The following is a 19,076-nucleotide window of genomic DNA, read 5'->3' as shown; positions in this document are numbered from 1 at the left end:
ATTGAATTGCATTTTCTGTAAAGCTGCTTTGAAAAATATATTTTGAAAAGCGCTAAACAAATAAATGTGAAGTGAATTGAATTATGGCGATGATATCATAGCAAAGTGCTTGAAGAGATTAGCCTACTTTGAAAGTTTATGTTCCCATACATGATGATATATGTCACTGCTTTATGTTTAATCTGAATGTAAACTTGGTATAGCAAATAGCACATTTGTGTACTTTAAATCCTAGGTAATATCTCAAATAACCTGTATTTTTTAATGAATTGTGAGGATGTGCCACCAGGATCATCAGGTAGCCTAATCAAAAATGTTTCCTGCTGAATCCGAAATACCTTTTACTGTCTATGGAAATCACATACTCTCTTGAGTAGCCTACTTATTTTGAATAAGTAATTACATCACAAGCACTAAAGACGTATGCTTTATGGTGTAGTATAAATGAACCAGTCCGTTTGCCGTGTTGTCATTATCACGTGACCTACTACCAGCGCTTTACTGCAATTCACAAATCCTCTCCTGTGGCCTTATGGGATAGTAAAGTGTCCATATGCACACTTCAGAATCTCACCGGAAGCAGGAGGTTATCCAGGTACTTTTTGCCAACTCTTTATGTGAACTTAATTCGAACATACTTCTTTTGTCACTGTTCTTCGCCCATTATATAATAGGGAAGTATTCAATTTTACATGTAGCCATTGTTTTTTTTTATTTCCTGGATGGTCCATAATTGCCCATATCTGCTTAATTATTTTCATTTGAAAAACATGACAAATATGGACACAGCAGAACTTTATTGGGATAAACAAAAAATAATTTCACATATAAAGGGTCACATATAATCATTTTATCGATGATTAAAAATCTGTGAACATGATTAACACTCATATTGAACAACGTACTGAACTTCACACTAAATATTTCACGGAAATCCCATCCTTAGAGCTCCCTATGGAGTTGATGGAGTAGCCTAATGAGATTTGACTGTGAACTTCAGTCTCGTTCAGCTCTTTGTGTGTGCTGGACATTGCCCTACAACAATGGTGCAAAGGTCACAACTCACAACAGCACACAAATTAATAAAAACATGTAATATTGTGTTACACAACTAACAAGAGTAATTGGCGATCGAACAAACAACAGCTTCCTGAGAATATAGAGGTTTAATGCGATAGAAGTCAAACAGCTCCCAAACACAAATAAAGGCATAAATAAAAGCAACAACACAACATAAACCCAATGCATCAGTCTCTTTAGCTCATTCTTGTTGTGAAAAAATACACTCTGATTTCTCAGAATGCATCATATTTTAGTAATTGTGCGTAAATAAAGGCAGGAACTGTGTAAATACAGCACATTCAATTCAATTCAATACATTTCCTGGTCTCATTGTGAACCATTCATCGGTTCACATTATTCCAATGAAACTTGGACTATTTAAAGTCCCCCTGTTGTCAATAATCTCTTAAAACTAATCTTTGATCACCAAAATTACATAATGAAGAATTTTTTCAATAGCTTGAATGTAACTCGACACCCTTGCTTCATTTAGGATATGCGGTTCTATGAATATGCAAATGAGCCCCGCCTCCACTCACTCACTCAGCTCAGAGATCCACTGGTTGACGATCACACGTTGATCTGATTGGTTACAAGGTAGTGTGTAATGTCAGAGACATCAACGTTTTTGAGCCTGTCTTTGGTTCACTGCAGTTTTAAGGAGAAAACACTCAGCAATGCTGTCGACTGATGAATTTACACATGGTTTGTCTTAAAGCATATTAAAATCACCACAAAGACATATAAACAACATTAAAAGCTTGATTTTCACCACAGGGAAACTTTTAAATATAACTTTCCCTCACCCCTCAAACAAAGTCCCTTTCAGGTGGAGAGAGTCCCTCTCACTTTTAAACCCCACCCAACTTGTTTTTTTTTACTTTGAATACATGCCGTTACGAAAGTTAGATGGGTTGCGAATGCAATTTCTTGCACCGTACACTGTCTACACTGAACGTGTCAAAGTAAAAGAGTTATCATGTGTGGAGTACGCCAGCAATTGAAAGGGATATCTATATAGACCCCTTTTGCGCCGACGTCACAGTTACGTCACGGCGCTAGCTGGAGGCAAAACAAAGTGAAAACTGGAGGCGGCCAATACAAAACAGCACAGATTCGGCTACATAATAAGGAGCTTAAATAATTGTTACTATTATTAAATGTAATCTTGTTGTGTTGTTTGGTGCAAGAATTGATGAAAAATGAAAATGCTGTATCTGGAACTTTTATTTCTAGAAAATATTCACATCATTAAAATCGCACCGTAATGTCACTCTTTACATTGTCGTGGTCTCGGCGCTGGCTCGGCAGAACTGCGGATCGTACACACAAGTCTTGTACAGGACCATATAGGCATCTAAAGATTTATATGCCCTCAGTTTCTCTTTACGATCGGTTTCTCTATAAGGTAGGTGTAGAAGTCAGGCCATTCAACCGAGGTAACGTAACGTTAATCCTGTCAGATCATCCATGAATTGAGTGAGTGTGTAGGTGGCTACGGGTCGGCCAATCTGGTTCTGTCCGTTAAAAATAACTTTTGTAAATAACAATCGCGGTCCTGGACACTGAGTAACCTTACACATTAAGATAATATCAGATTTTCTCCAGTCATTGTTAAAAAAACAAGCTAACAACCCTTGCTAACTAGCGTTAGTGAAGCGGCCAGATGGATCTTTCTGCCTCCACCTAAGCTCCGCCCACAAAAAAACGTCACCATGTTTACCAACTGTAAAAGGGTCTATACTGTCGTTGTCTCTTCGGTGTAGACAGCATTACTGATTATAATGAGCTCTTTTGCTGCGTCGCTTACTGACTTTCTTGTCCGGTGTAGGTACATAGGTACAGTTCACTTTCGGGTCATTTATCCAAGACCAGATCTTTATCATGTCCTGTGGGCTTCTGGGATGGACCAGAATCAAACTTTTGTAAGCACATGGATTCTCTCTGTTCTTCTGCTCAATGTCAAAAGTCTTGAAGCCCACGTGTTTCTCCGGTACCAATCCCAGTCTCTGCAGACACATCCCCGTGAACACGTCGTCAATCGGGTACAACATGACCAGACGAGAGATCTTTCTTAACCGCAGTCCCAAATTTCCTGAATACAGGTAGCCTCCGCCACCCGCGTACGGAGGGTAACCCCCCAGAAACACACTTTCAGGGATATAATACTTGAGGTTTTTGCTCCGGTGTGGGCCGGCACTAGTGATCACGTCACCAATAAACAGATCATTTGTGCTGGACGTCGAAAAGTTGCCTAGGTAGGTCAGAATATGGTGCGTGTTGACGAAAACGTCATCGTCGCCTTTGAAGATGAATTGAGCAGAAGCACAACGTGCCTCAAACCACTCCAAAAAAAGGATTTCTTTCAAGGTGAGGTTGAAGAACGAGTCCCGGTAATCCCATTGCACAACGTCGCCGTACAACGCCGCTTCGTGCTTGACCATATCCGACAAGTCCGGGAAGTGGTCCGTCGCAGTCGTGTTCCCAAGTAGGAAGACCGTGGCGATGCGCTGGCCGTCGAGGACACCAGCGCGACCCCATGATTCCCGGATGGCCTGCCGGCGGTCAAAATGTGGCGCGATGGACTTTATCGCAAACAAAAGGTACGGCGGCTCCAAACACACGTTGGGCGCGTCCGTTATCAACGGGTACGTCCTACATCCCATGTACAATAGGAAATCCTGGAATCGCTGTGGTAGGGAACTGAAGTCTTCAATCTGTGTCAGCACTTTGTCGTTTGGCCGGCACGGACTTGAGTGATTCAGCCAATGCGGGATTCCCCGAAAGTCATGAGGAAGCTCGCTGCCATTCGTAAGGGGCAGGTAGTAGATGTCGTCCAAACGCTCCTGCTCCCGATTCCAGAACGCCTTACTGACTTTTGCCATCTTCCAGAACACTTTGGGCATCATTTTCTCCCGTTTGGAGATGACCTTCCCGTTGCTTAGGAACATTTCCACCATGATGTAGATGAGGAAATTGGCTAACATCAGCACTCCGAGCAGCTTGGTCCTATTCATTTTGAAGATGCCCTGGCCACCTATAAACACAGAAGTAGATTCATTACCTATTGGGGTACAGTCTGGAAACAGAGGTGTGGATGGTCTACAGAAAATGGTGGAGAAAGTGGGATGGGCAATCGTCAATGACCTTGAAAATGTAGGAAGTTGGATAAAAAGTCAGTTAGTATGGACTTCATCCCAAACAGAATGTATTTTTTTTTATTTTATTTTTTTTAGCGTGAGATTAGCATGTTTTTTTTTGTCCTAGCAAACTTTGTCGGGTTTTTTTTCACATGCCGTAACGTTAAAAAAATTGAAATATCAATTTTGATCTGTGACACTTAGTAATAAATCTAATTTATTTCCACATATGTAAGTGGCCCAGATCAGAATTGATCCATTTATACATCAAGGACGATAATGATAAAGTTTTAATAATCGTTCTAATTCTGACAATAGGGAAGTCCTCAACTATTTTTTTTTTCAGCTGATGAACTATAAAAACATTGAGAGTCAATCAGAATCACATGACTTTAAAGAGCTCGAGCATTTAAAGCAGCAGTGTGCACTAATAATTAAGAAGACTAAGGCCCTGTTTACACGAGAACGCTCGCGGGTAAAAACGTAAAAATATTTTATCGGATGTGCCTTTCGTTTACACGGCGACGGCGTTTTTGGGGCTTAAAAACGCAAAAAAGTGAAACCACCCTCCAGAGTGGAAATCTTAAAAACGTTCCACCGCCACATTCCCGTGTAAAGGGTAAAAACGCAAAAGTCTGCTTGACAGTGAAGGTTGTACGTAGGCGCGCGGACTTGGTGTTGTAGTAGTATGCATTCCTAGCCGCCTGGAGTGCATACTACATTAAATTTCACACACTTTTGCGTCATCATATGCACGCGGATTTCCCACCCAAAACGCTCATCTAAACGCAGAATAAAAAGTGATAACGCAACGCCACTTTTGCGTTTTCTCTTCAGAATCGTTTCTGTGTAAACATAGCCAAAGTTAGAATCTCGAAGGGTTCTATCAGGTGCTTCATATATATATATATATATATATATATTTATATATATATATATATATATATACATACAACCTTTTAGGGGTTACATCATGGATACATTTTATGGATTTAGTTTTAACTTACATTTTTAGTTTTAATTAAATTTTATGAATAAACATTTGAAAAACATACTTTATACTTTTTGGATAAAAGCGTCTTCTAAATGAATACTATAAATATTTGTTAGTGTAAAAATGAAGACATTTGTCATTATACAGAACCTTTTTGGCAAAAAGAGTTCTTTAAAATTAAGTCAAGAATCCTAGGCTTCTATATAGAACAGCACTGAACCTTTATTCTAGAGTCACTCATCTTTATAATTATCGTTCTTGGTGACCTTTATTTTCTTAATGCAGGTTCCTGTTTTTATTATGTACCCTTCATTTCATTACATTGTTGAATGTTATTTTAAATAAAAAAAAAACAATGTCACCCTAATAAAATGACTTTCTCCATGACACAAATTGCTCTTATTTTCTTTTCTTTCTTTCTTTTTTCATTTAAATTACTTTTTTAGCTTACTATTTAACATATTTAGATAAAAACATCATAAATGTCTGAAAAATGAATGTCCGATCATGTTGTGGGCCACATTTTAACGTCATCTGAACAACTGTACACAACAAATTGATATAAGTAGATAAACAGAATTGAGTACTTAAGGTTTATAGTGTTAGTGCAGCACATTATTATATCTCACAAGTTAATGCAAAAACACACACTAACCACATTTTTCAAAAGGAAGGTGCAAAGAGCAACCTTTTCTGTATACATTTTGTTTGACAAGTAAAAAGAGCTGGAATGGTTCATCCATAAATTAAACTTGTCATTGTTCACTCACCCATTATCATTACAGCTCTTTTCTACATACGTGCCATTTTGGGTTCCTGAAATCGGAAGGTTTCATGGATGTTAAAGGTTCTTGATGGAACCATCAATGCTAATTAAGAACTTTTTTTAAGAGCAAATACATACGCTAAAATCTACAATAAAACTAAATAATTAGGGATGCAAGGAAATGAACATTTTGGCCGATACCGATAACCGATAACCGATAATGTGTCATATTTGAAAGCCGATAACCGATATATTGGCCGATAAATCTGAATCCAAGTTTTTATATGATTTTTGACAGCCTGATTACAAAAACAAAAGTCTCACCATTTAACAGCCACACAAATAAAGCTCTCATTATGATTTCATGATCTCACTATATGACGGCACAACTCTATTTTCCTTTTTTGAAGTGATTCTAATCATATTTCAAGCAATTCAAAACCACCATTGCGAACAGTGCGAATCTGAAGCGTCTCAGCTGAAGGAAATAATCCATTATCTCTCTGCTTTTAATATATCAGCCAAATTTTATTATCAGGCAAATTATGATAACATTAAAAATGAACATATACCGATATATCGTGCATCCCTAAAAACAATAGCATAGAATTGTGCATGAAAAACCTTTCGACACACAAAGCTGAAGGATTTCAGAAGGCTCAGAATAAAAACTATTCTTCTGTGTACCACAAAAACAGTAAAAACAACAGCAAGTTTGAATTACATAAAGATGAGTAAAAACAGGACAGAATTTTAATTTCTGGATGAACTACTCCCTTAAGAAAGCGTCCGCTATAGCATAGATGTCAGTAAAGCGTTAAAGTAACGATTGGTCCGTGACTCACAGCGAGGGCATCTGCAGGGTAAGTCTAGGGTGACATCCATGAGTGAATCCGGTGGGAAGCGTCCACGGTTTCTCCTCCTGCGACTGTACCTGAACAGTAAGGGATGAACCTGCTGCATATCAGCCAATGTTTCATACCGAAACCAAGGTCTCTCTCGATCACAGTCTCCACAGCATCCAAACATTCCCTTTTCAACCTGTTTTCTTCCTAATATCCGTCTTTCTTTCCTGAATCACCCTGAATGTGACAAGCTTCCTTCTCTCATTCCTCAAACACATCATGTGTTCCTCATGACACCAATTACAGATGTGCAGCGTCAGACTCTCGTGTAGCTTTGACTAAACAGCTCTGGTATTCAGTTTATTTTGTCTCACTATCACCGGAAGAGACCGTCTGACTGGCACGTTAAGCAATCGATCCATAGTTTAGGGATGGTTTATGGAGTTGCAAAGCAAAATAGAGGCCAAAAGTCTATATTATGATATGAGCCCAATGATATTCAGCCTCTGAAAATTTGACAAGCAATCAGATGGCGTCACGTGATGTGTCGAAAATAGTTATTGCAGGGCAACAAACAGGTCCATTTCATGAGTGTAATATAATATTTTCCCAAGCATGACGTTACCTACTACACTCCAACAAGGAAATCTTTCCACACGTCACTGAGACTCAATGCCATCACTCTTTTGGTTCCTCATTATTAGCAGAGTCCAATCCAGTCCCTCTCTGTCGGCTCAGCCCTCTTCTTTACAGGCCACATGCTTGTTTCGTGCAGCATTTAAGAGTGACTAACACACAAGTGACTGAGCAACTGCTAGATTGGCAATGGAAATCACAATGCAAGAGAGAAAAATAATACATTTTACATCAGAACTAAAATATTTTTAGGATATTTTTCATACTAAAGTGTCACACACCATTACAGTACACGCATATTAATCTCTTAAAATACTGTTTTTTAAACAAACTGGGTGGTTTGATTATGATTTCACTTTTTTTTAACTTTAGTTAGTGTGTAATGTTGCCGTTTGTGCATAAACAACATTGCAAAATTACAACGCTCAAAGTTTAAAGCAAACGGAGATATTTGCTTTTAAAGAAATTGCTTTAAGGACTACAACAAACGGCTGTTAAGGACTACACAAGCTTCCTACCGGGTTAGTGTCATCGCGAACCCTAAAATGTACATAAACCCCGCCCCCGGGAACAAATATATAGATTATCATGACTGAATATGCTAATCAATGACTAGAAAATATCTCCATAAGCTACATAAATTCATCAACCTTTAGAATTCTACAAGTTGTCACTTCTTCTTGAGTCTCTCGATCTTTGTCTGACTGAAATTATCAGTGAATGGACACAAGGTGTTGAAGCTCCGCCCCCTGTGCCTGGAGCAGCAGCTCATTTGCATTTAAAAGGACACACACAAAAAACGGTGTGTTTTTGCTCAACCTTAAAAAGCTAAAACTTCACATACACACTCTGGGGTCATCAGAGACTTATTTTACATCTTGCGAATAGGGCATTATACCATCCCTCTTAAGTAATTTGTGATATAGGCTACTTCTGAAAGCTGTATGCTCTTAAAGTTGGCATGCACCTGAAGCTGAGATAGTCTTCTTCTCTATTGTGAGTGAAACAAACAAATGAAACAAAGAAAAAATATAGAGCGGGACTTGATTTTGTCCATCGTGGTGATTTGGTATCGGTCAATCATGCGTGACCGAATTCTGAGTTAACAACTTGGCACATGAAAAGAAAAACATTGCTGCGTAGAGGCTAAAAAGGAGAAGATGTTGTTTTCCTAAAGATATATTTGTCTCTTTCGGAAAACTGTGATTTTAAAGGTGTAGTCAACTTCCTGGAGGGAGAGACTAATTGTTGGCTTTGGAATTGGTAATTTGACTTTATCTCTTAAGGACTGAAGGATAAGCAACACTCGCCCTGGATGGGCCTATCAGAACCCAGGAACTCAGTCAACCACTGTTATTTCTTTCCATATCTTTACTGGAGTATGTTTGTGTGTGGTCTGTACAAAGAGAAATAACAATAAGTAAATACAGACTTCAGATCCAATTATCTAACAATCCAATACAATAAACAATGATACAATCTGTGCGGAATATAACTTGCAATAAGAGTTAAATACAATAGTGCCACGATTAGCAATATTAGCATCAGAATAGGCCATTTAACTATAATGGCCATCAACTCAACCCTATACTTGCAATTTACTACCAACATATTAAATAAAGAAAACAATCTATTTCAACATAAAATATGACAGCAGTATGATGATCAACGATCGCATAATTCGACGGCAGATATGAATATGATCATGCATGTAACGATCGTTAGAGAGGCACCATAGAACACTCGAATTTAGTTTCAATAGCTTCAACAAACAACACTTATACACAAGATTACAATATGAACTTTCTCCTAAGTGTATAATGACAAGAATTAACTCACTTTATAGGATGCACGCACACATATAACACTCCAACTTGGATCAGCTCGCATTTCTTCCTCACAGGAACACTTTGCGTCATCAATTAAACGGGCAACGAGTCTTAAAGCGGCAATGTCTTAAAGGGGCAACGTCTTAAAGGGGCAACACACGCAAACCAGTTTGTACAGCCGCCCCCAAATTGTGTTCAATTTGACATTCAAGATGGTTGCGTGTTAGTTACCAATGCTGCAGGGGGTGTGTCGGGCTCTTCCATATCTTCTGGGATGGGGGGTAATGCCACCAGTCGAGCCACGGGTCTAGTATAAACCTTCCCTTGAACTTGTACGTCCACTGATCTCACTTGCGAGTCTTGGCTGGGGTGCACTTGAACAACTCTTCCAATAGGCCAATGTGCTCTGGACTGTTGAGGATCCACTATCATGACTATCGTGCCCGTGGTTATATTAGGGTAGGTGCGGTGCCATTTCTGTCTGACCTGCAGGTTCGGAAGGTAATGGCGGATAAAGGAGGACCAGAAGTGGTCAGCAAGCACCTGGGAGTGCCTCCACCGACGACGACTTAAGCCTTCTTCTTTAGGGTATATGACCGCAGGCAGGGAGTTATCTAGCCGCCCCATGAGAAGAAGGTTGGGCGTTACCGGATCAGGATCAGCCACATTAGAAGATACATACCCAAGGGGTTTTGAATTAAGGATGTTCTCCACTTCAACTAACACAGTCCTGAGTACTTCTTCTGAGACAGTTTGTGCTCCAATGGTCGCAGATAGTGCCAATTTAATGGATTTTATCTCCCTCTCCCAAACTCCCCCAAAGTGTGGTGCTGCAGGAGGATTGAAATGGAATGCAATCTTCAATGGTGCAAGTCTTTGCTGAAGCTCAGGTGACATACTCTGAAATGCTTCCCAGAGTTCCCTTTCCCCACCTCGGAAATTTGTTCCTTGGTCTGACAGTAATTCTACTGGGGAGCCTCTACGTGCAATAAACCTCCGAAGTGACATCAGAAAGGAATCAGTGTCCAAACTGTACAGAAGGTCTATGTGTACAGCCCGGGTGGTAAGACATTTGTAGAGGATTCCCCACCTCTTTTCTACTCGTCGACCAATCTTTACAAGAAAGGGACCAAAGCAATCCATCCCAGTTGAATGAAAGGCTGGCTTGTGGAGACGCAAGCGTGCTAAAGGAAGGTCTGCCATTTTGGGAATTGTAGGCTTGGCTCTCAGACGTTGGCATTTTATACAGGCATGTTGTAAGCTGCGGATAGCTGCTCTTCCTCTTAGGACCCAGAATTGTCGTCTTAGTTCTGCAAATACCCGATCAGGGCCTGGATGACAGAGTCTTTCATCATAATCCTGGAGGAGTAACTTCACAGCTGGATGTCTAGATTCTAAGACAATGGGATGTTTAAGGGCAGGATCTAATGTTTCAGCACGTCTTAGCCTACCACCAACCCGTATTAGATTGGTAGACGGGTCATACTCTGCAGCTAGGGTGAGTAAGCGGCTATTATGTTGAAGAGCCTTGCCTGCTTTCAGTCGTTGTAATTCCTCCGGAAAACTCTCATTTTGCACCTTCTGGAGGATGCATGTCTCTGCTGCTTGATACATGCTTGCTGTAGGTTCTCCTGACTGTCCAGCCGCCCCATGTAGCTCCTGTGCAGTAGCCTTTACTAATTCTGCCCATGTCCTGTACTTATTTCCAGTTGGTTCCTCTACAGCTACGACTCCACAGAATGCAGATTTCTTAAGCTCAGATTTGTCAATCTCAGGGCGCTCTGTAGGGTTTGTGGGCCAGCTTTCAGGTGGAAGGAGCAGGAATGGGGGCCCTTGGCTCCATCTGTTAGGCTTGGCAAGTTCTTTCAGAGTCTTTCCCCTTGTGAGGTCATCTGCAGGATTCTGACTTGAATTCACATATCGCCAGGCAGTGAAGTTGGTGAGCTCGTGGATTTCTGCCACTCTTGTCCCAACGAAGACTTTAAAATGGCAGGACTCTGATTGAATCCAGGACAGCACAGTGGTGGAGTCTGTCCAAAGGACTGTGTGGCGAAGTGGCAAAGTTAACTCTTTCTCCAACAGGTTTGCCAACTGAGCACCGATTACAGCAGCACAGAGCTCCAAACGAGGCATTGACAGGACTCTTTTTGGCGCTACCCTAGAACGTGCCAGTATGAATGACAAATGGATCTTACCAAGCTGATCTTCGGTGCGCAGGTAAGTGACTGCTCCATATGAACTCTCTGAGGCATCACTAAACACATGAAGGTCTGTAACAGATCTGGTCTGATCTACTGAAGTTGGTACATATGCCCTTGGGAAACTGATCTTGTGAAGAAACTGAAGTTCACCTTCCCATTCGTTCCAGCTCTGGACTAAAGTCTGGGGAAGTTGGGTGTCATCCCAGCTGTGCTGCTTGCTCCAAAGTTGTTGGACCAGAACTTTAGCCCTGGTAGTAAATGGAAGGATATATCCCAAGGGGTCGTACTGACTTGCTAAAACTTTATAAATAATCCTCATTGTGGGAGCGCCATGGTTTATGGGCCGGTGACGGTAAGTCAGTACATCTACAGGGCAATTCCAGCTAAGACCCAACGTGGACTCCTGGACATCTGTCCTTTCATGAGCTAGCCAGAGTTCCAGACCATCCGATCTGGCTTCACGTGGAAGATGGTGAATGACAGATGGCACATTGCTGGCCCATTGTCTCAACTCGAAGCCTCCTTCAGCTAACAGATCCCTCAACTTGTCAACTAATTGCTTAGCCTCCTCTGGTGATGACAAACTCTGCAAGCAATTGTCAACGTAAAAGCACCGTTCGATTGAGAACCTCACATCTTCGTTAGGTTGGCTATGTTCTCTCACTTGCTGTTGTAAAGCGAACGTAGCACAACAGGGGCTGCATGTTGTGCCAAATGGCAGAACCTGCCATTCAAAGACATCAGGTGGACCTTTTTCCTTTGAGTCACGCCAGACAAACCGAAGAAGTGGTCTATCTTCTGGAAGAAGGCGGACCTGATGAAACATGCCCCGGATGTCTGCACTGATGGCCACTGCATGTTCACGGAATCTGAGCAAGACCCCCAGAAGTGATGAACCCAAGGTGGGGCCAGCGAGGAGTGAATCATTTAAACTGAGACCACTGAACTGAAAGGAGCAATCAAACACCACACGATTTTTCCCATTGTGGCACACCATATGGTGTGGGATGAACCAGGATTCACCATCACTTCCCATTTCTTCTGGAAGGAGCTTTCTGATGGCTCCGGACTGAACCAATTTCTGGATCTCTAAGGAATAAGCTTCAGCTTGTGGCGGGTTTTTGGCAAGTTTCCTCTCAGTACTTCGTAGACGTGGCATGACAGCTTCCATAGTAGCATGAAGATATGGCATGTCACATTTACGCAACAAGGGTGTTGCATAGCGACGTATTCCATCCACCTCTACACGAACTGTCTTGCTTTCCAGTAACTCAATGGCCCTTTGGTCCTGCTTGGATCTTGTGTACTCTCTTTCCTTCTGAAATGGCAAAACATCAACTTGCCACAGCTTTTCAACATTCTTGAACAGTTCTGTAGTGCTGAGAGGAATGGATATGTGGAGACACTGTTTTGGCTCAAGTCTCTGCTCCAACAGGCTGGTAGGGCCCTGGAGTGTCCATCCTAATTTGGTTCTTATTGCAGCTGGACCCCCAGGTGGACCAAGTCTTACTGGCTCAATTGGTGAGATTATGTGTGTTTGATCTGCACCAACAAGGACAAGAGGTTTCGCCCTTTCAAAACACTGCAGTGGTAGTCCAACCAAGTGTTTGTATTGCTTCTGCAGCTTTGGAATGGGGTAAGAATGATCAACGAGGTCAAGCTGTGGGGCAGTAAAGGCTCTGGATATGAGATATCGCTTCTTCGGATTGGAGTATGGAGAAATGGAGAATGAGACTGAAGCTCCATCAAGGGTTTGCACATCATGACGGATGGTTCTCAGAGCTAAGCTTTCTTGTGTCCCTCTTAAGCCAAGCTTCTGTGCTGCCTCTGGCAGGAGCATCGTACGCTCAGAACCATCATCAAGGATTGCGAATGTGTCCAGTGTGCAGTTGCCATGGTGTAAGAACACTCTGACAATTTTGAGTAAAACCTTATTACTGCTGACTGGTTTGTTCAGGTACAACATTTGTGTCGCTGAGCTGACTAGGCAAGCCTCTGTTTTGGATACCTTTATGACAGGCCTCTCGTTTACCACATGGAGGATTCGCAGATGCTTTCTCTGACAAAGCGGACATGGTTTCTTTAGACCACAGTGGATAGCCTGATGAGCAAGGCCACAACGCCAGCATCTCCTATTGGCACGTATCCACTCTGAGAGCTGATCTCTGGTGAGGTTTGGAATTTTGGGGCATTGACTGAATGCATGATCAGAGCTCTGACAGTAAGAGCAATATACTGAGGGCCTACTCTTAGCTTTCTCATCAGCCTTATCAGAAGAATATGTAGCATTTGCTACCTCAGCACTGTTCCCAGACCCAGTCAGAACAGTGGCAGTGGTTCGGCGTGACCATGGAGCTACCCGAGACTCTCGTTTGGGTCGGCTTTCTCCTCTTGCTGACTGATCATCATAGCTTTGGCACCAAGATTCATATTTTAGCCAGTCGGCCAGATCCATCAATGAGTATGTCACCCCAGGCCGGTGTAACATGTGGCGGCGAAAATCAGCCCGTCTTTCAGGTGGCAGCTTACTGAGGAGGCGTGCAACATGCGACCCACACTGCAACTCAATGCTACCCGCCTGGCCCAATGTCTTTAGAAGACCAACTAAAGACTGCACTTGAAGGGAGAACTTTTCAAAGGCTGAGGGGTCATTGCGGCTTATATCAGGAGAATCAAGAATAGTAGCAATCCTTTTTAATGCTACCTGGTGGGGCTGACCAAACCGTTCATTGAGGGCCATCATGGTGTCTCTGTAAGGTGTAGGGGAGTGCAAGAAGGAGTCTGCTATTAGACATGCATCGTCCAATTTCAGATGGTCAACCAGGACTTGATATTTGAACATTTCAGTACTGTCAGGTGGCAAGAGGTTGTCTAAGGCCATTTTTAATCGAGCAAACTCACTTGGATCTTTGTTGCGGAAGAATGGAATGGTGGGGCATGGTCCTTTGTAATATTTCTCAGTCAGCTCCATAGATGCCATGGAAGGTGCCATATTATAGGATGCCATTCGGTGATGTTCAGAATTTGGACGTGTGAATGATTCCCATGGGTGGTCATAAACATACTGAGGACTTGTCGTTTGGGGAGGGTATTGACCATACCTCAGATGCTCATCATACTGACTTGGATGGTGAAAATCCATAGACTTCTCCATTGAAGTGAGTCGGGAACTGAAAGTTGGTATTGCCCTTGTACTGCTGTAAAGCCTTTGCTTGTTGTGCTTATTCATAGCTTCGGGCTCTTCATACGTGATTGGTGGAGGAGGCTCTGGCCAGTCTTCATCACTCAAATGCTCGGCATGGTGAAATTTAACTGATGGACGATTAGACTGGGTCTTAGGAGTAGATAAGGGCCTTTGGAGACTACAAGCTCTGTTTAAAAGCTCAATCAACTCATCTTTGGCCGTCTCAAATCGTTCAAGGTCAGCTTTAATGGCCTGCTGTGTTTCATGGAGTCTAGCATTCTCCTCTGAGATCCTTTGCAACTTTATAGAGCTAGCAGTTGACTGATCACTCTGGTATCCATCACCATGTGGAAGGGACTCTGCATTGGATTCAAACTGTAGCTGTCGATTCAGATATTGTGGTAATGACTGGCGAGAAGAGGTAGAAATTCGCTGCTGTAGAGGGTTCGGGAGGTCATGATGCTCAGTCAGCCTCGGAGGGCCAGAAAAGCCGGTAAACTGTGCTCTTTGAGGTTTCGCTGTAGATACTCTAATACGTGATGGAGAGTAATCATCATCATCAGACGACTCCACTGCTGCTTCTCTAATACTCACTGGTAAAGCTGATCTATGAAAACGTGGGAAATCCACCTCATAATCTTGTAAATAGGCTGGACGGCGCTTTGGACGAACCGATGGGTTTACTGGTGTAGAACTGGCTGACATCTCAATCCAGGGAAGTGTCTCCGGCTCGAAGGACCATTTGTTGGCTTTGGAATTGGTAATTTGACTTTATCTCTTAAGGACTGAAGGATAAGCAACACTCGCCCTGGATGGGCCTATCAGAACCCAGGAACTCAGTCAACCACTGTTATTTCTTTCCATATCTTTACTGGAGTATGTTTGTGTGTGGTCTGTACAAAGAGAAATAACAATAAGTAAATACAGACTTCAGATCCAATTATCTAACAATCCAATACAATAAACAATGATACAATCTGTGCGGAATATAACTTGCAATAAGAGTTAAATACAATAGTGCCACGATTAGCAATATTAGCATCAGAATAGGCCATTTAACTATAATGGCCATCAACTCAACCCTATACTTGCAATTTACTACCAACATATTAAATAAAGAAAACAATCTATTTCAACATAAAATATGACAGCAGTATGATGATCAACGATCGCATAATTCGACGGCAGATATGAATATGATCATGCATGTAACGATCGTTAGAGAGGCACCATAGAACACTCGAATTTAGTTTCAATAGCTTCAACAAACAACACTTATACACAAGATTACAATATGAACTTTCTCCTAAGTGTATAATGACAAGAATTAACTCACTTTATAGGATGCACGCACACATATAACACTCCAACTTGGATCAGCTCGCATTTCTTCCTCACAGGAACACTTTGCGTCATCAATTAAACGGGCAACGAGTCTTAAAGCGGCAATGTCTTAAAGGGGCAACGTCTTAAAGGGGCAACACACGCAAACCAGTTTGTACACTAATGCTTCAATCTACTGTAAACAGCAATGAGTTGTGTGTGTTCATTAGATCTCGGAGTACTCAAGCAATAGTTCAACTAAAAATGAAAAATCTGTATATTTTCACCCTTTTAGATACATATGGATTTTTTTCCCAACACACATTTTTTATATTCAACAGATAGGCCTATAATTTATGAAAGAAACAAGGAAAAAGCACCATGAATGTGGTCCATAATGTATCCACTTTATTCATGCAAAGCTTTATGTGAGAAACAGACTGAAATTTTTACCAAAAATTACAAATATGGTGGACATCAATAAAAAATATGATTGGTCCAACTAGCTGCATATTTTTTTCACGTACGGGTCATCAGATTATAATGTTTTCATAGGCGTAGACAAAATGCAAAACATAGGCTATCCAGATGACGTTAATTTATAGATGTAAGAATGAAACTAACATTAAACATGAGTTCTCAATGTTAAGTTGATTTCTGGACATTGTAATGTTATTTGTATACAATTGTTGTTGTTTTTTTTACTAATCTGATATAGCATTGTATTATAAACATTTAGTGGTCATAGTATGTCAAAGGATCTATGTAAAACGTATTTAATTGTACTTTTGTTTTCCACAAAATAAACACACAAAAAACACAAGAAAGACAAGATGCTAGAAAATAATGATTAAAGTTTCATTTTTGGGGCAAACTAACTATCCTTTTAAGGATTTGACAGACACACAGACAGACAGACAGACAGACAGTAGATAGATAGATAGATAGATAGATAGATAGATAGATAGATAGATAGATAGATAGATAGATAGATAGATAGATAGATGGTCTGTCATCAATCTAAATTACCTGTTGAAATTAATAATACGATCAAACGTTTATTTCTCCTAATAAATATCAGGGTGGTGAAAGTGAGTAACAGACCTAAATTAAAACATTCATGTGTAGTAGGCTAGTCTACTATTTGTTCTAACTCGCAACTCTAATCTAGTCTGATTTACCTGTACATGATGTAGGTGCGTGCAGTTGCGACTCTTCTCACCTGTAGAACAGCGACTCACAACTGATGTTTCTTCAATGAAGGGACATTTTCCTCTGTCCTTTGCTCTTAATCCACCGATCGGAACCTAAGTTGTTTGTTTCTTCAGTAAACTTGAAAGTCCGGTTAACAGTTCGTCTCCCATGCTAGCCGTGCCAGAGAGCGGTACCGCGTGTCCTCGAGCAGGTCAGAGTCTCCTCAGACCACGGCCGCGCGCACGGGCACGGCCACGCACGTGCACAGGTTGAGCTATGCCAATGCAAAATTTGGTATAATCTCACGAACACAGTTAAACACGGCGAAAACGCCCGTTACTATTTATGTTTAGCTTTACATGTACTGATATCAAGAGGTTTGGGGTGGGGTTAAGTTTGAGCATATCATCACCTGCTTATTTACCACTGTACAAGATGTCCTCAACGAATGTCTCTCTCTGTGTGTGTGTTTGTGTGTGCTTGTTTGTATTCCTCCGATTACTGCCTAAAACTTGCCTCAGGGTTACTAACAAACCCATATTCTTCACCTTGAAAGCACATTACGCATACTGTGTACACCCCATTCAATTCGGCCTATTTGAACTTATTTCATACCGCGTTAACTCCAATTATCGTGACCAGCTGGGTATTTTGAACTCAAGTTTTCAAAAATTAAACTTAATTGTCTTGACTATGTGTGAGTTGAAACAAAGGTTATTTTCAAGTTGAGCTTACTTATGTTTTTAAGGTAGATCAACTTTCGTTTCTAAGTTTAACCATGGTTTTACATGCAAAAAAAAATGGCCAATAATGAAGGAATGACATTTAATTAAACATTTAAACACTTTTGTAATATATTTTGAATTACGTGGAAGGAAAACATTTTATAGTTTTTTATGATTCACTTAATTTGTTTTGTATAAAGAATTCCTTAATTGGCTGTTACCTAAAAGCAGTGGAATATGAATGCAGCCAAACAACATTGCAGTTATTATGTCATTTTATTTATTTATATATTTCACATTATATGTATCCCTTTAATAAGTAAAAGTAAAATCAAATTAAGCATAATGTATTAAAGTCACCCTCTCCTGTTTTTAATATTAGACAGCAAATTTTATAGGGCTGTCAAACGATTAATCAATCGCATCCAAAATAAAAGTTTGTGTTTACATAATATATGTGGGTGTACTGTGTATAATTATTTTATATATATATATATAAATACACACACATGCTTGTATATATTTAAGAAATATTTTCATGTATATACTGTATATAGATTTATATATAATTTATATTATATATAAATATAAATATTTTATATATAAGTAATATTTATGTGTGTGTATTTTATATATAGAGAAAATAATTATACACAGGGATATATATATATATATATATATATATTATGTAAACACAAACTTTTATTTTGGATACGATTAATCGTTTGACAGCCCTAAAATTTTATATAGGTACTCAATTCACTACAAAAACAACTAAGATTCTTTGCTATTTTTATTTTAGTAATGAGAATCATTTCATGTAAGAAAGACCAAATGTTTTTTTGTTTGTTCAAATCAATTATTCTCCTGATATTTGTTAGTCCAGAACAGTATTGTATTGTATGTGCACAATAAACCCAGAATGGCAGCATTAACAGTTGGTTCTGTCAGTATCAGGCTTGTAAAATGAACAAATGACTCGGTATTCGAATGAAATCGTTAGTTAGCAGCACACATTCACATAAGAGCGTCAGCTTCTGCCTCAGTAGGCTACTGTTTAAACTTGCGCACCGAGATGATTTCTTCAGAGATGTTTACCTTGCTTCATTCATCACTAGTTAACTCATATGATACTTTTCAAAGGCCACAATTACACCCATTGTCTTCTCATCTGAAT

The 19,076-nt window shown here is 40.4% G+C and overlaps 2 protein-coding genes across 4 annotated transcripts; both read right to left on the bottom strand.

Annotated features, from left to right (window-relative positions):
- Positions 1-782: 782 nt before the first annotated feature.
- On the bottom strand, positions 783-17,957 carry b3gnt2a (UDP-GlcNAc:betaGal beta-1,3-N-acetylglucosaminyltransferase 2a). Of its 2 annotated transcripts, none has more exons than XM_039685766.2 (2): positions 17,203-17,957; positions 783-4,099 (listed from the first exon to the last, which is right to left on the bottom strand). In XM_039685766.2, the coding sequence occupies exon 2, from the start codon at positions 4,077-4,079 to the stop codon at positions 2,835-2,837; it is 1,245 nt and encodes a 414-aa protein (XP_039541700.2). In that variant the 5' UTR covers positions 4,080-4,099; positions 17,203-17,957; the 3' UTR covers positions 783-2,834. The 2 variants fall into 2 exon arrangements, with proteins under 2 accessions (XP_039541700.2, XP_088988087.1); XM_089131961.1 differs by lacking the exon at positions 17,203-17,957 and adding an exon at positions 6,808-8,683.
- On the bottom strand, positions 8,693-16,155 carry LOC148978472 (uncharacterized). Of its 2 annotated transcripts, none has more exons than XR_016168794.1 (2): positions 9,283-16,155; positions 8,693-8,839 (listed from the first exon to the last, which is right to left on the bottom strand). XR_016168794.1 is itself a non-coding variant. In XM_089131960.1 (2 exons), exon 2 carries the CDS (start codon positions 15,360-15,362, stop codon positions 9,480-9,482), a length of 5,883 nt encoding a protein of 1,960 aa, XP_088988086.1. In that variant the 5' UTR covers positions 15,363-15,550; positions 15,994-16,155; the 3' UTR covers positions 8,846-9,479. The 2 variants fall into 2 exon arrangements, 1 of the variants encoding a protein (XP_088988086.1); XM_089131960.1 differs by lacking the exon at positions 8,693-8,839 and having other exon boundaries at positions 8,846-15,550; positions 15,994-16,155.
- Positions 17,958-19,076: the final 1,119 nt, after the last annotated feature.

Source organism: Pimephales promelas, chromosome 6 (genome assembly GCF_988280905.1).
Source record: "Pimephales promelas chromosome 6, fPimPro1.hap1.1, whole genome shotgun sequence".
NCBI classification, from domain to species: Eukaryota; Metazoa; Chordata; class Actinopteri; order Cypriniformes; family Leuciscidae; genus Pimephales; species Pimephales promelas.
This window is presented reverse-complemented; position numbering and strand designations above follow the sequence as displayed.